Here is a 17,210-nt window from a genome sequence, read left to right as displayed (position 1 = left end):
TCTCTAACTCCAAGATCTGACATTCTCAGAGATATACCTGCAGGCAAAACACCAGTGCATATAAAAGTAAAAAAATTTAAAAAAAGAAAACTTAAAAAAAAAAAAAAAAAACTAAACAAAAAACTATATCCTATGAACAACCTATCTTGAGTTCAACACTTTCTTTGTCGATGATGAAGGGTTAAGAAAACCATTCTTTTTCACTCTGACTTGCTAATTAGAGAAAATCTTGTTAACTCCCCCTTTGAAATACACAGGTATCAAAGATATCAGTATTTTATTACTATTTTCTTTTCACTGATGAGACAACAAAATTGTAGAATTCCTTTCGAAGAAATTTCAACAAAGCAAATAATGAATGTGTCATTAATCTATAATGCTAAGGAATATCAATCACTGGCCAAAAAATTCTTAGGTATTTGTTTGTTTTTCTGAGACAAAGTTTCTCCATGTAGCCCTGGCTGTCCTAGAATTCACTATGTAGACTAGGCTGGCTTTGAACTCACAGAGATCAGTCTGCCTCTATCCTACCAGTACTGGGATTAAATGGATTGAAGGTGAGTGCCCCTGCCACCTGGTGAATTCTTGGTTTTAAGACAAATTCATTTAAAAACTATCATGAAAGCTCAGTGTGAAGGCTTGTGTTATTAGTTTGCAATCAAGCTCTTCGAAGGCTGAGTCAATTTATTACATAGCAAGACTCTGTCTCAAGAAGGAAGAATAAGGTTGAGGAGAAAAGAAACTTCAAAGGTAAATAAAGTGAGTTTTAACAGTATCACTAGAGGGATTGTACTTTTTTATGTCAGTATCAGGCTGGATATTACCAATGAAAAAGACCATAAAGCTAAAGGAGATAAAGTCCGAAACCAAGCATATTTTGGTCATTTTAAAATCTAAGCATTTGCCAGGTGGTGATAGCGCACACCTTTAATCCCAGCACTCAGGAGGCAGAGCCAGGCGGATCTCTGTGAGTTTGAGGCCAGCCTGGGCTACAGAGTGAGTTCCAGGAAAGGCAAAGCTACACAGAGAAATCCTATCTCAAGAAAAAAAAAAAAAAAATCTAAATTTAATCTGACTCAATATCAGCAAGTGATTCATGTGTCTACATTAAAGTTTTTCTTGAATTGTGTTATTAGCTAACCCCCCAGACCCATAGTTTTGCCCACTCAAGCACAATCAACTTTCCTTAAAGAAAATTTAAAAAGAAAATGTTCTTAAAGATGCTCTTTCTCTTTTAACTAAAATTTAACAAGAAAGGATCATAGTCTTGTACCACAAAACAAGCTATTCAAGGCCAACCTTAAACCCACAGGAGAGATCTAAGTGCCAACTTTACACTGTTTATACCACACATTTCCTCCATTCTCGCTGACTCTCTGTTACTTCAAAACAATTTTACAAAGTAAAGATAATTCAAATTCAGCATATAGCTAGTGAGGCAAGCCAGGTAAAGATGAGACCTTTCATAATGGAATCAGTGAGCATGAGTATAAATACAGTCTTACAACCAAAAACAAAACAAAACAAACAAACAAAACAAACAAACAAACAAAAAAACAAGCCAGGTGGTGGTGGCGCGTGCCTTTAATCCCAGCACTCAGGAGGCAGAGGCAGGTGGATCTCTGTGAGTTCGAGGCCAGCCTGGGCTACAGAGTGAGTTCCAGGAAAGGCGCAAAGCTACACAGAGAAACCCTTCTCGAAAAAAAACCAAACCAAACCAAAACAAAAAACCCTACCATGAAGTCAGATGTAGTGGCACACATCTTTAATCCTAGAACTTTAGGAGGAAAAAGTCCGAGGATTTTTTTTTTTTTTTTGAGGCCAGCCTGGTCTACACAGTAAATTGCAGGGCCAAATAGGGCTGCATAATAAGATTCCATCTCAGACAGGCAGTGGTGGTGCCCACCTTTAATCCCAGCACTTAGAAGGCAGGGCAGGGGGTTCGAGGCAAGCCTAGTCTACAGAGACAGTTCCAGGACAGCCAGGAAACTCTGTTTTGAAAACAAAACAACAAAAAAAAAAACTGTCTCAAAACAAAACAAAAACCCCACAAAGAAACAAAAATTCTGAAAAAAAAAAAAAATTTTGCACATATCTTCCTAGAAAAACCAACCAGTACCTAATGAGGTACTCTGGTAAACAAAATGTTCAACAAATATTAGAACCCTGTGAATAAAATGAACTTTGTACACCTTACACAATGTTGAATGTCTGAAAACATAATCATGAATGGATAAAGCTGAAACATGATGCTTCTTTTAAACTGGTTTAAATATTTCTAACATATCTAAAAAGAATAAAGTTCCTTTTTAAAACAATTTGCTCAATCTTATTTCTATTTTCTTGATTTTTAAGTAAGAAACAGGATCTCAAAACTTCAGAATAATTTGTTGTTGCTCTTTTTGAAACAAGTCTCATTCTGTACCCCAGGATGGCCTGCTTCAATAGGTATGGTGTTACAGGCATGAGTTACTACACTCAAAACTGCCAGAATAATCCTCCAACTCAGCAAAGCTTTGACATTCAGAAAGAATCACCAATCTCCCCTTGTCCACCACATTCCCCTATTTGAAATCTACCTGAATAGAATGGGTTATTTCGGACAAATGAGGTTCACATATGCTTCTTCAGTTACTGGTGAGGTAATCCAGAGAAAATGAAAACCAATTTATCTATACTAAATATCTCATAACATGTACCATGACTTAAAGTCTTTCTTTCTGGTACCTAGCATCAGGCTATCGCTTACCTGAGAATTTTTAAACATTTCCAATCATATGAATCAGGAGAATGATGTGTGGTATAGTCAGTGTAACTTTAAGAGAGTCAAACCTGCATTTTATATGTACCAAAATTGGAAGTGTTTGTATTGGTTCCTAAAGTCAGGGTTGGTTTGTTACCGAAGAGCCCGCCACTGGTTGTACCAAATGAAGGAGCACTGGTTGTGCTGGTTCCAAAAGTTGTAAGCTTGTTATTGCCAAACAGGGTCTAAAAGGAAAATAATACAAAAAATTTAAAATGATATAAAGACACAACAGAGAAAGTAAGCAGGCTAGAGAGATGGCTCAACAGTTAGGAGTGTACTGAGCCTGATTCCCAGCCCCTACATCAGATGGCTACAACCACCTGTCATGCCAGCTCCAGGAGGATCTGACAATTCTTCAGACACCTATACTCATGTATACACACATAATTAAAAATGATAAAGTAACAGAGGCTGGAGAGATGGCTCAATGGTTAAGAGCACTAATTGCTCTTCCAAGTTCAGTTCCTAGCACATGTATCAGGTGACTCAAAACTGACTGTAATCTAGTTCCCGGAGATCCTACACTTCTGGCCCCCAAGGTACCTCATTCATACGTACATACCCACATGCCAACACACAATACACATAATTTAAAGTAATGAGAGAGAGAGAAAGGATGCAAATAAGCTACTCCAACTATTAAGTGTGTAATGGAAGAAAAAGTGATAATTTTTATGAAAAGACAGATTAATCAGAAGATATAATAATCTGAGCAAGATTCTAAGCACAATGCTTTAACGCAAAAAATTAACACCTTAGCAAACAGGATTTCAGTGAGTCAAAGTGAAAATAACATGGCAATCAAATGTTTTCATTGACCAGGTGTGGTAGTATAGGCCTGTAATCCCAGCATTTGGAAAACTGAGCCAGGAGGAAGACCAGGCTTCTTTTTTGGAGACAAGAGGGAGAGAAATGTCAAGGAGGAATGAGGAAGGAGGGTGAAAAGAGAAAACATTTTGTTTGTAGTACCAGGAACTAGACCCAAGGCCTTGTGTGTGTGCTAAGCAAGCATTCTAATACTAAGTTACAACTTCAGCTCTTAATTTGTTTGAGGCGGTGTATTATATAATTCAGGCTGGCCTTGAACTCTCTATAGCCCAGGTTGGATTCAATCTTCTTGTCTCAGCTATGTCTGACCAGCTTTTTATAGTGGTGGTGGTAGTACTGGGGACCAAAACTAGGGCCTTGCTCAAGCCAGCCACACATTTCTGCACCTGAGTTACATCGAAACAGTCACTTTTCCCCTAAATGGTATTATAATATAAAATTTACTGCTCTTTTTAAGTGCATTTCAAAACAGTAGTTCTATACTTAGACAACTTAATTCAATAAGGTAAATAACTGAGTTACATCTCCCACAGCATGAGAATCCCTATAATTCTAGGAACTCGATCAACTCCAAAAGCATTTAATTTCCAAATACCATTCTAGTTTATCCCTCAAAACACAAAAGGGAAAACTAGGAGTTAAGAATTATCTGATTTGGGCTGGACACGAGGTACAAGCCTTCAATTTCAACACTTTGCAAGTAGAGGCAGGTCGATCTCTTTTAAGTTTGAGGCCACCCTGATCTATATAGCAAGGTTCGTGCTTGTCAGAGCTACATAGTAAAATCTGTCTTTGTTTTTAAAAAAAAAAAAAAAAAAAAAAAAAAAACTGAGCCGGGTGGCGGCGGCGGCGGCGGCGGCGGCGGCGGCGGCGGCAGCGCACACCTATAATCCCAGCACTCGGGAGGCAGAGCCAGGCGGATCTCTGTGAGTTCGAGGCCAGCATGGTCTACAGAGTGAGTTCCAGGAAAGGCGCAAAGCTACACAGAGAAACCTTGTCTTGAAAAACAAAACAAAACAAAAAAAAACAAAAAACAAAAAAACAAAACAAGCAGGGTTAAGCTTCGAGGTGGTGGCACAAGCCTTCAATCCCAGCACTCAAGAGACAGAGGCAGGTGGATCTCTAACTCCGAGGAGAGTCTGGTCTACATAGTGAGTTCCAGGACAGCCAGGGCTACATGAAGAAACTCTGTCTTGGAAAAAAAAAAAAGGACAACTTTACTTCTCAATTTAAAAATTAAAACTAACCAACTATAACAGTATTTTTTTCTCTTTTAAATTTAAATCAGTCAGGCTGATATTTTGTTTTTCTTTTTAATGTGTATGGATGTTTTGCCTACATCTGTCTGTGCACCATGTGTATGCCTAATGCCTACAGAAGCCAGAAGTGAGCTGCCACATAGCTGCTAGTAGTCATCCAAGTCCTCTAGAGCAGCCAGAGCTCTTAACTGCCGAGCCATCTCTCCAGCACTTAACAGTACTTTCAAACAGAAGTACACCACACCATTTCTGAGATAAGACAATTTAGTGACTGAATAAAAAACCATGGAGCAAAGGAGACAGCCAGTAGTTACTACAGTGCTTTCCAAGAATGCATAATGCCCAGAGTTTAGTCCCCAACAGTTCATGAAACTGGGCATGATGACAAATGTTTGCAATCCTAGCACCTGGGATGCTGAAACATGAAAACTAGTAGTACATGCCTGAATCCCAGGACTAAGGAAGTAGCAGCATGAGGAGTTTGAGCTTATCCTTGACTACACAGAAGTTCCAGTCAGTCTGGGCTACTTGAGACCCTGACATAAAGACCAAGAGAGGAGCTGGCAAGATGGCTCAGTGGGTAAAGGTACTTGCCACCAAACCCGATTTGAGTTTGATCCTTGGAACCCATACTGGATTCCCACAAGTAGCTTCATGGTTTTTTTTTTGTTTGTTTGTTTTTGTTTTCTCTGTATAGCCCTGGCTGTCCTGGAACTCACTCTCTAGACCAGACTGTCTTTGAACTCAGAGATCCACCTGCCCTTGCTGGGATTAAAGGTATGCACCAGCAACACTGCTAGGCTTCCACAGTGGTTTCTGAATGTCATGTGTGTAGTGTGGTATAGGCATACATACAAAAAAAAAATAAAAATATAATTTTTAAAAATTTTATATAATTAAAGAGGGAAAATGAAAAAATAAACATATAGATATTAAATTCTTAGAAGACAATTATCTGTTTTATATATTCCTTTAACAGATTTAAACACTTCAGATTACAATCAACTGTCACCACCTACCGAACCAACTGCACCAAATCCAGTACTGGGCTGCCCAAAGAGACCTGTTCCTGTTCCAAATGCTGTCCCAGTGCTGGTATTTGTAGCCGTCCCAAAAAGACCTCCTGGCTGTGAGGCTTGGGTTACTCCAAACAGGCCCTGGAATGGGTTATTTAGATTAAAAGGCAGTTCATAGTAGTTTTCTTTAAAGTCTTAGAGAGATAAATACAAAATTTTTTTTTAAAAAGTCACCATTGCTTATAAAAGCATGTGTGATAAAATTCTTGGAATATTTCTTTACACAACCTTGAAAAGCAAGAATAAGGTATCCTTCTCAAAACAGCGAAGTTAAAAGTTATTAAAACTTTAGAGTCCAGGACTGATTTCATCCCTAAGTCCCTGTTTCCAGAACAATGAACTTCAAATGCTGGGCATGTACTAAGGCTTTCTATGAATTCTGGTGCTCTAAGGTGTTAGGTTACATAGGGAGTTCCAGGATAATCTAAGCTATAACAAGACTATGTTATCAAAACAAATAATAAAAAAAAACCCACCTCATTTTCTTCTAAATGCTTTATAAACTGGACATAACTCATACTTATAATCCCATCATGTATGAGGCTGAAGCAAGTCTCAGGGAAGCCTGGACTGCACAGTGAGACCCTGGGTCATACATAAAACACAACCACGAGTTTTGTAATTCTAGGTATTTGATCTATTGAGTAAACTCTGGTTATTAATTATATAAGGGATTTAACCTCATTCTTTCGAAGATGGATAATCAGTTGTGGTACTCTTGTTGGGTTTCTTTATTCTCAATTTTATTCATATGCTCATTTAATTCTTGAGATTAATCTCATACAACCTAGACTGTCTTTGAACTAGATACATAATCAATACTATCCTTGAACTCTGGATCCTCCTCCCAAACACTGAGATTATAGTATGCCCAGTTCTATAGTTCTACTATTATAATTTCAGTAACCACTTTCTTTACTTACAATGCTTTTTTTTTTTTTTTTAACACTCTCATCCACGTACATAATGTACTTTGATGATTCATACACAGTCCTTTCTCATTATCTCCCTCCAACTCCCTCTGGAACGATTAATCATCAACATCACAAGGTATATAACCTTAAGATAGCAACCTGTAGCCCACTAAGCTCTTAGTGATAAGAAAACTATGGTCAGAAAAGAGAAATGACTCATTCAACAAACTCTCAATGAGTAGAGTATGGGCTGAGACAAAATCCAGGTCTTTATTACTGAAAGATTTGTTTTCTTCTCCATACTAAATAACCTCAGCTCTAAAGAACTCTAGCACTTACAAGGTGAACATGATTACTAGTCTCATTACTTAGCTTAACATATAAGACCTAGAGTTAACCAAGGGCCTGTTTCCTTACCATAGTATTGGTGCTCGGCTGCCCAAGGGTACTAGTATTACCAAAGGAAAAGCCAGTATTCTGGGTGGTTGTAGCCTGGCCAAATGGTTTGCTGAAGAGACTGGTAGTCTGTTGATTCTGTTGGCCAAAGAGACCACCTGGATTTGTTCCAAATCCAGTTGTGCCTTTCAGAAAGGAAAAGGAGAAATAAACAAACAAAAACAAATTAAAAAACAAAAACAAAAAACAAATGGTACTCTCAAATGAGCCAGTAAGTCAATCATCTGAGCTTTATCTATTGCTATCCAAATTATTCTATATTCATTCTTTATTTAATAGCCTTCATTTTTTATCTTCAGCTAGCTCTACTTTTATACTAAAACTTTCCTTTCTATAATACCTCAACTCAAGAATTCTAATAAGACTGAATGACCTTCCTTTGTAAACTCAACTTTCCTTTTTATAAGGAAAAATATTCAATCTATGTTTAAATTAATTTTGACAGAATGAAGTTTTTTTCTTCCTATCAATATATTCAGCCTCATCTTTTATATACAGTACTGTATTCATTGAGCATAGTGGCACAGCCTTTTAATCTCGGCTCTTGGGAGGCAGAGGCAGGTGAACCTATGTGAGTTCAAGGCCAGCCTAGTCTACATAGTTCCAGGACAGAAAAATCCTGTCTCAAAAAAAACAAAAAAACAAAAAAACAAAACAAACGAAAGGAATGAAACTATTAAGTCAGAAATACTAAGGCTGAAAAGAATGTTAAATGTAAATTAGATAAACATAGTATTTGTGTATACATTTCTCTAGAAAGCTATGGAAACTTTGTAACTTTTGTTTGCCTTTACAGAGGCAAACTTATGGCTAAAGGAGAAATCCAGGAAAGAAATCTTTGGTTTGCTTTGGTTTCTGGCAGGGTGGCCTCACACTTTACTATGTTGCTAAGGATAATCTTGAATTCTTTATTTTCACCTCCCAAATCCTGTAATTACAAGCATGAACGACCCAGACAAGCTACAAAGTAAGCTTTGTATTGTAACTTTTGCAAAAGCAGTATTTTTATCAAGTAACTTAGCCATCACCCTAAATGCTTTCACACCCTATACTGAATCAACTTGGTTATCTAATCAGGCTTTAGAATCTGACTGATAATGTATTCCTGGGGACTCAAAACAGGGCCTTATATATGTTTGAGCTACACACTCAAGCCCAGCCCTTTTGTCTAATACACTATCAATCTTTCATGTTGAAAGTACAACAATTTTTTGCTTTTGTTTTTCGAGACAGGATTTCTGTGTAGCCCTTGCTGTCCAGGAACTTGCTCTACAGACCAGGCTGGCCTCCAACTCAGGGCCATCTGCCTCAGTCTCCAAATGCTCCAAGTGATCTCCAAGTGGGATCAAAGGTGTGCACCACCATGCCCAGCATTTTTATACTAATTTTGTACTACTTTGTACTACTCTGAATATAGCAGTAATCCTCAGAATGAACCTTCACTCATTATCAAATGACTTCTCTTTCAAAATAAACTTTAATGTTTCCCAAGCAAATAAGAAGTCATGTCTTGCAGGGTGAAGCACATATGCCTACAAGTCCAGCACTTGGGAGGCAGAAGCAGGAAGACTGCCATAATCTAAGGCTACTTTGGCCTATGTAGCAAGTTCCAAGCCAGCCAAGTTTACATAGCAAGACTGTATCAAAAAAGTCAAGCTCTGATCCACTGACAAAGTCCTATTAAACACAGCCCTTGTGTCCCCTAGAATTCTGGAACACTCTCGCCTCTTAGGTAAAAACTTGAGTTTTGCTGGGCCTGGTGGCTCATGCTTATAACACAAGTATTTGGAAGGCTAAAGCAGGATTGCTTTGAGTTTGAGGTCAACTTGAGTTAGAGTGAGACCCTGCTTCAAAAAAGCCTCTAAAACCTGAGTTTTGAGATTCATAGCTTCAAGTTAGCAGATTTTTCCTAAAAATACATACAACCAGTTCTTTTACCTTTGAGTAGGTTACTACTCAAATATCAGCTCTGAAATGAAGGATTCCTTAGCCATCTTCACTTTTAACTATCTCTCCCTATTCATAAATATCCCCAAATTATTTTTTCTCCACAGCTCTTGTAACGAAGTGAGTCATGATTTACTTTTATCTGACCATTCTTCTTTATGATACAATAAAAGTGCTTACTAGTTCCGAAGGCAGTTTTGTTCTGACCATATGAAAAGGCTGAATTAGTGGTGGAGGAGCTGAAGAGTCCTGTTGCACTGGAAGTTGCTGGAGAAGACCCAAATAAGCCAGCTGTGGTACCTGCTCCCACTTGGTTCTGTGGGCCTTTACGGTTAGCCTGATAATCCTCCAAACGAAGTTCCTGAAGGTAAGAACATTATCGAACTTAACATAGGGCAAAAAAAAAAATTACTTAAAATCTATTACAGAATAACGTCACTGAAGTGTAATACTGAATTACAAAAGTAAGTGTCCATCTATATAAAACTCAAAGACTGGCAAAAATTGGGCAATCAAGATAGTTAATTTTGGAAGGAGAGTATTATGATGAGGGGCAGGGTTAATAAGGGCATTGGGATGTTAGCTATTTTTATTTCTTTTCCTATTGTCTTTTCTCTATACTGTCACTCGATAAGTATCTTTCCACTTAATGAAAAAGTTATTAAGCCATGTACTTAGGATTTTGCATAAATTTACTAAAAAGTCATGTATGCACAAACATGCATTCTCACTGCATTGTAAATATCTAACCAGAATAGAATACTAGATAGACCTATATATGTGGAGAATATTATCTCAGCCTAAAATAAAAGTATTCATAATAATATATGATCTTTAAAAACACCTTAAAGCTTTTACTCAGACCCAATTCGAACCACTTAATCTTAAAAAGAATCAAATATTTGAAAAAGCTGTGTTTATGTATAATGAAAGTATTAAGCTCATTTTTTTGTACTTCATTTTACTGACCTCTAGTGACTTGCTTTCATATTCTTTCATAGCAGTAATACACTGATGCTTGGTACTGATGTTAGTGCTAACTCCAGCTTTGACCATAGTATCTGTACCCGTGGGAGGCTGCAAAGGAAGACAAAGGCACATTTCTAAGTCCAAGTTTTTTTCCAAAGTCCAACTCTTACAGACACAGTTTGTCAACCACTGAACTTTAAAATTATTCCGTTTCTTCTTTTGTAACAAGACAGGGCCAAGAGCTGGATACAGTTCAGTGGTAAATGTCTAATGCAAAGGCACCCCCCCCCCTCCCACTCAAAAAACACTTTTAGGAGGGCATGATGGCCTATATCTACCATCCCAGCACTCCAGAGGGAGCTGTGAATACCAAACCAACCCAGGAAGGCTACAGAGACCTTATCTCAAACAAATTAAAGATGGAACTGGGCACAGTGGCACAAACCAAATATTTTTGAAGTTGAAGCATGATCATTTGAGACCAGGAATTCAACTGGGCATCACAGTAAGAACCTCAAGGCAAAATCAAATTGTTTTTCAAGGATGCTTGATTAAAATATAGGGCAACATTTCTGATCTTTCTCCAACATCACAGTTATCTGAACAAACCCAATCTTCATTTTTAAAGATAAATTTTTATTATTTTTAATTATATGTAGCTGTGTGTGCCTGAATGTAGATATGTACATGTGAGTACAGAGGTTAGAGGCATTGTATCTCTTGGAGTTAAGAGTAATTAATAGACAGTTGTAAGCCAATAGGTAGGTATTAGGAACCCAATTCCAGTCCTCTGTAAGAATAGCAAGTACTGTTAACTACTAAGCCATCTCTCTAGCCCAGAATAAATCCATCTTGGTAACAAATTTACCACAAACTTAAGTATTAGCCTCTCAACTCAAGCTATCCAATTATATGGTAAAATACAGGTAATATATTCTTAACAATTTACCTAAAAAAAAAAGTATATATATTTAAATCTTTAAAGCAGTATCATCTGTTCTTCAATTATCTGCTTTTTATTTTTCATTCTTTTATTAATTCATTTAGAGACAGAGCCTCTATGTAGCCATGGCTGTCCTGTAACTCTATATTAACCAGGCAGGACTTGAACTCAGAAATCCACTTGCCTCTGCCTCCTCAGTGTTAGGATTAATGAATGGTGTGAGCCACTACACCCAGTTTTATTTTTTGAGACAATATTCTATATAGCCCACACATGCCTTGGAAGGCCAGGGTTTAATCCCAAGGCCCATAGTGCACTAACCCTCCTATCTACTTTATTGTCCCATTTTTCCATTCCATCCAAGGTTTTATTCTTTTGTTTGTTTGTTTGTTTTCCGAGACAGGGTTTCCATGTGTAGCTTTTGGAGCCTGTCCTGGAACTCACTTTGTAGACCAGGCTGGCCTGGAACTGACAAGAGATCCAAGGTTTTATTCTTGAATAGATGACAGACTGTTCTACATATCTTCATGAAGAAGTCTTATTTTCAGTTCTTTTTCTGTGATCTGTCCACTATTCTTTATTTCTATAAACAGATGATTACCCCAGTTCTGCTTTAGAACAGAAAATACTGACAGACACTTGTAATCCTAGCACTAAAAAGGGAAAGCAAGATCACTGAGTTCAAGGCAAGACTGAACTATGTAGTTAGTATAAAAAGTCAGCCTGGATTACATAGCAAGACCCTGCCTCAGGAATTCTGCTTTATATGGCTACCATAATCAACACTAAATACAAACTTGACTAAAGTGAACACAATTTTAATATACATTATAATCTAGATGATGTTTCATGCTGGAAATTAATTTCAGCTCAGTGGTAGAGCGCTTACCTACCATGCATGAGACCTTGACTTAATGCCCACTATGGCAATAAAAAAGAAAAAAAAAAAAATTAGCTTTTTTTTTTTTTTTGGTTTTTCAAGACAGGGTTTCTCTGTGTAGCTTTGCGCCTCTCCTGGAACTCACTTGGTAGCCCAGGCTGGCCTCGAACTCACAAAGATCTGCCTGCCTCTGCCTCCCGAGTGCTGGGATTAAAGGCGTGTGCCACCACCGCCCGGCTACCCTGGACATTCTTGAACTTGCTCTGTAGACCAGGCTGGCCTCAAACTCAGAGATCCACCTGCTTTTGCTTCCCAAGTGCTGGGGTTAACGGCATAGACCCCACCCCCACCCCACACAGACACTCTTAAAGCTGAAAAGAAAGTCTATATTGCCCACTGAAGGCTACATACATAAGGAGCTTGCCCAAATCACGCAGCCCCGAGCCTCACTGATCTTTGTCTTTTATATATAAAACCACAACCTGGTCAGCTAGCAAGAACAGTTACCAAGAAGTAAAAACTACAGAAGCAAAAAAGCAAGGTTAGTACATTTAAGGATTTCCCTTGATCCTGGAAGTACGGAATAGATCTTTGATGGATTAGGTCTTTGTTCCTGTTTTTGGCAAGTATTGGGATCTATGTGTTGGGTTCTAAGGTCAGAATGGGGCCTCTAAAGTGCTGTCAATTATGCCAAGGTCTTGAGGCCTATTACAACAGCACCAGATGGAAGTTCACAACCATCTGTTCTTGCAATTCCAAGAGATCATAATATCCTCTTCTGGCCTCCCTGGGTACTGGCATGCACATAGCGAACATTCACACATGCAACAAATATTCATACACATAAAAATAAATAAACTTATTTTTTTAAAAAGCCAAACTATGATATGAATTACTGGGAAAAGGAGCAATCTGACAATTCATTCCACAAAGAAATACATAGAAAAAAAAAACATTCTGGAAGAAAATACATACATTAAATTTAATAGTGGTTCCTGTAGGTGCTGCTGTAAAACTACTTGGCCCAAAGAGAGAGCCAGATGTGCTACCAAAAGGGTTAGAGGTGGTGTTTGTAGTTCCAAAGAGTCCTCCACTGCTAGTACTTGTTCCAAAATCTGTCAATTAGAAAGAAAATGAGAATGAAATAGCAAACAACTTCATCTTGAAGGCCCTGGAAGTAAGGTAGGGTAATGGCAGCAGTGCTTTCACACCGTTAAATATTCTTTATTTCTCCTGAGCAAACTTATTTAGGCAATATTCCATACCAACACATGCTTCCAGGCTACAACTCTCAAGGTAAACTAATCCAAACCCATGAATTAGCTACATGTGCGGGTAGTTCTTAGATATAACAAACAAGACTAAAAAGAAACACTGACTGTGTATTTTATCTCATTTCTCCTTTTCTTACTAAGCAAGAATGAATGCTGAAAAAAATTGTCATTCTGAGCCGGGCGGTGGTGGCGCATGCCTTTAATCCCAGCACTCGGGAGGCAAAGCCAGGCGAATCTCTGAGTTCGAGGCCAGCCTGGTCTACCAAGTGAGTTGCAGGAGAGGCGCAAAGCTACACAGAGAAACCCTGTCTCGAAAAACCAAAAAAATTGTCATTCTGAAAACACCTCATCATAACAGATATCCCAACATATAAATATCCTGTTTTTTATTTAGATATAATATTTTATGTACCCATATTTTGAACATGTAAATGGTCCTACAGAAGCATTAAACATAGACAGGTTAACATAAAATGTGACCATCCCTAAAAAAATGTCAAATCAGAGGGCATTGTTGGTCATTTTACAGAAACTAACTCAGAAGCAGGACTGTAATCCAAGCACTTGGGAGGCTGTATCAGGAATGCTTTCAGTTCAACACTAGTTTGGGCTAGCTTCACAGTGAGTTCCAGACTAGCCCAGGCTACACAGTGAGACACTTGCCTCAAAATCTAAAAAGAAACTAATATAGAAATAGCAGACTCTACCTAGCAGGGCATAGTGGCCCATGCCTTTAACCTCAGAAGGGAAGCAGAGACAGGGAGATCTCTGAGGCCAGTTTTGTCTACATGGTGAGTTCCAGGTCAGCTAGAAGTACTTTGTGAAAACCTGTCTCAAAAAGGGGAAAAGAAAAGAAATAAAGAAATTAAAGACTATCTTTCTTTTTTCATAAGATTTATTTATTTATATCTTATGTCCACTGATGTTCTGCCTGCATGTATGTCTGGATAAGAATGCTGGCTCCACTAGAACTGGAGTACAGACAGTTGTGAAGTGCCATGTGGATGCTGGCAATTGAACTTGGGACCTCTGTAAGAGCAGCCACTGATCCTTCTCCAACCCCCAGACTGTCTTTCTTAAAATATGGGAAGTCATCCAGGGTGAGGGTGGGGGGACGGTGGGGAAAACCTTTAATCTCAGCACTTGGGAGGCAGAAGCAGGCAGATCTCTGTGAGTTCGAGGCCAGCCTGGGCTACAGAGTGAGTTCCAGGAGGCCGGGCAGTGGTGGTGCACGCCTATAATCCCAGCACTTGGGAGGAAGAGCCAGGCAGATCTCTGTGAGTTCGAGGCCAGCCTGGTCTACAAAGTGAGATCCAGGAAAGGCGCAAAGCTACACAGAGAAACCCTGTCTCGAAAAACCAAAGAGACATCACACAGTGCCAGAAATGTCAGTAAACAAGAAAAATCTACCTGTCAATGTTTAACTTAAGTGCTATGCTAATAACCATTATGAGCATTTGATTGCTCACTGGCAAACTATCATTTCTAACTAACTCTAACCTTAATATATAGTTCAAGGTTAGTAGGAATATCACGTAATTTATTTATTTATTTATTTATTTATTTATTTATTTGGTTTTTTGAGACAGGGTTTCTCTGTGTAGCTTTGCGCCTTTCCTGGAACTCACTTGGTAGACCAGGCTGGCCTCGAACTCACAGAGATCTGCCTGCCTCTGCCTCCCGAGTGCTGGGATTAAAGGCGTGCGCCACCACTACCCGGCTTTTTTTTTTTTTTTTTTTTTTTTGAGACAGGGTTTCTCTGTGTAGCTTTGGTGCCTTTCCTGGAACTTACTCTGTAGCCCAGGCTGGCCTCTGCTTCCTCAGTACTGGGTTTAAAGGCGTGCACCACCACCGCCTGGCTTTTAAAAATTTTTTTTTTGGGGGGGGAATATCACTTTTGAATTAGCACCCTAAGGTTGCATTTTATAGGGCATGTTTAAATATTTCAACATCTTACCAGAAATGGTGGCACAAGCCTGTATATAATATCAACAATTGGGGAGGTAGAGTCAAGAGTTCGAGGCCACCCTGGGTTACATGAGACTTTGTCTCAGACACACCAAAAAACATTTTTCCCCCCAACATCCCCATAATTTTGCCTTTCAAAAAATACTGTTGGTTAGTTAGCTACTTATATTACTGTGCTCTTGTACTATAAATAGTATCACCTCATAGGGCACATTTAGTGGTTGTCTTAAAGTACTATGTAAAGAAGCAGTTACTAGACACATGAATTTAAAGGGTTAAAAATTAAAAACATCTGCCATGAGCAAGGAATGGAGGGGAGTAATCAAAGCATACACAGTACTTCTCATTGCAGGTGCTCTAGTCCTTTCGCTGTAAATGTCAGACACAGGTAAGGAAAGAGTTGTCTTTGCAGTACAACACTACTGACTGACTTGAACACATCCTTCTTGACATCCTGTCAGCATAGCTCCAACAATACTACTCTGACCTGGTTTTTCATCCTCTGTCTGGGTATTCTGTATCAGGCATCTCTGTGTCTCTCTTTTTGTGGTTTTTTTTTTTTCCCTTGTTTTGGACAAGGTTTCTGTGTAACCCTGGCTCCTGGAACTCACTTTGTAGACCAGTATGACCTTGAACTCTGAGATTCTCTGTCAGGCATCTTTTCCTCTCTGCATCTATTACAAATACTACTGCTTCAAGCCCCCATTCTTTAAGAGATATATTTACTGCCCTCTTCTCTAGCCTACAACTCAATACATTTTCAGATTCTCCTATTTCCTGGTTTTGACCACTTGGTGGGAAAGGAGGTAGTGAGCACAGAGCAAAGAGAGGACACATTCAACAAACAAATCAAATACTAAACTATTAGAAGTACAAAGAATGGTGTTCTACTTACTCCCAAAGCCAGTTGGTTTATTTTGTGCAAATGCATTGTTCTGGGATGAGAAAAGACTGGTTCCTGTACTTGCAGTTCCAAACAAACTATTTGATGTTCCTGTTGATGTACCAAACCCAAAGCCAGTGCTTGTGGAGGTTGCTGGCTGGCTAAATGAATTGGTACCAAATAATCCTCCTAAAGAGATGGAAGGGGAAAAAAAGTTCATGTAGTAAATTGTAGTTACCAAGTAAAGTTCTGTACCAGCTACATACAAACCAGATGTATTCCAAACAAAATCTTTTACCTGGTTTGGTCTGTGAATTTCCAAATAAGCCTCCAGTATTGTTGCTAGAACCAAATGCAGATGTTCCAAATGCTCCTCCACTAGTAGTACCAAAGCCAGTATCTGAAACAGCAAAATCCAGGGTCTGTGAGTAAAACAGTTTTAAACATATGTTTTATTTTGTTTTGGTTTGGTTTTTTGAGACAGGATTTCTCTGTGTAGTCTTGGCTGTCCTAGAATTCACTCTGTAGACCAGGCTGGCCTCAAACTCAGAGATCCTCTTACCTCTAACTCCGGAGCGCTGGGATTGAAGGCCTGCACCACCACTGCCCACTACATTTCTTAACACTGCATTAAGTAGGACCACAAATACAGTTTGAAGCCTTTCTCAAATTTCCATCAAAATTCTTACAGGATAGAAATCAAGCCAAGGTATTTTACTCATTATCTCCAGAAGACTATGAACTTGAAGTCTAAAGGTGTGACTTTGAACCACCACAGGGTACATGCTGCCCAGTGGTAGAGTACCTGCCTAGCACAGGCAGTGGAGAGACAGATAAGCAATCTACAGCGGATGGATCCTCCCCATCAGTTAAGATAACCACAAGGATCCTTCACAGATGGTCTCAGATCTAACTCTCAATTATGTGAAGTTGATAGTTGAAACTATCACAGTGGCTCATGCCTTGAGAAACTGAGACAGGAGGATTGAGAGCTGGAAGCCTGAGTT

General features: G+C 38.8%; 1 protein-coding gene across 12 annotated transcripts in view; it reads right to left on the bottom strand.

Moving 5' to 3' along the window:
- Positions 1 to 17,210, bottom strand: part of Nup98 (nucleoporin 98 and 96 precursor) — a 99,973-nt gene that overhangs the window by 59,869 nt on the left and 22,894 nt on the right. For 8 of the 12 annotated variants that reach the window (XM_059269687.1, XM_059269678.1, XM_059269662.1 and 5 more), the window contains 8 exons: positions 16,502 to 16,603; positions 16,216 to 16,392; positions 13,054 to 13,193; positions 10,256 to 10,363; positions 9,467 to 9,647; positions 7,301 to 7,464; positions 5,913 to 6,050; positions 2,850 to 2,988 (listed from right to left, as the gene is read on the bottom strand). In XM_059269687.1, the coding sequence (XP_059125670.1) occupies positions 2,850 to 2,988; positions 5,913 to 6,050; positions 7,301 to 7,464; positions 9,467 to 9,647; positions 10,256 to 10,363; positions 13,054 to 13,193; positions 16,216 to 16,392; positions 16,502 to 16,603 (1,149 nt within the window). The remainder of the gene's footprint in view (positions 1 to 2,849; positions 2,989 to 5,912; positions 6,051 to 7,300; positions 7,465 to 9,466; positions 9,648 to 10,255; positions 10,364 to 13,053; positions 13,194 to 16,215; positions 16,393 to 16,501; positions 16,604 to 17,210) is intronic. The other 4 variants (XM_059269737.1, XM_059269752.1, XM_059269712.1 and 1 more) reach the window with 1 other exon arrangement.

Source organism: Peromyscus eremicus, chromosome 1, assembly GCF_949786415.1.
Source record: "Peromyscus eremicus chromosome 1, PerEre_H2_v1, whole genome shotgun sequence".
Taxonomy (NCBI): domain Eukaryota; kingdom Metazoa; phylum Chordata; class Mammalia; order Rodentia; family Cricetidae; genus Peromyscus; species Peromyscus eremicus.
This window is presented reverse-complemented; position numbering and strand designations above follow the sequence as displayed.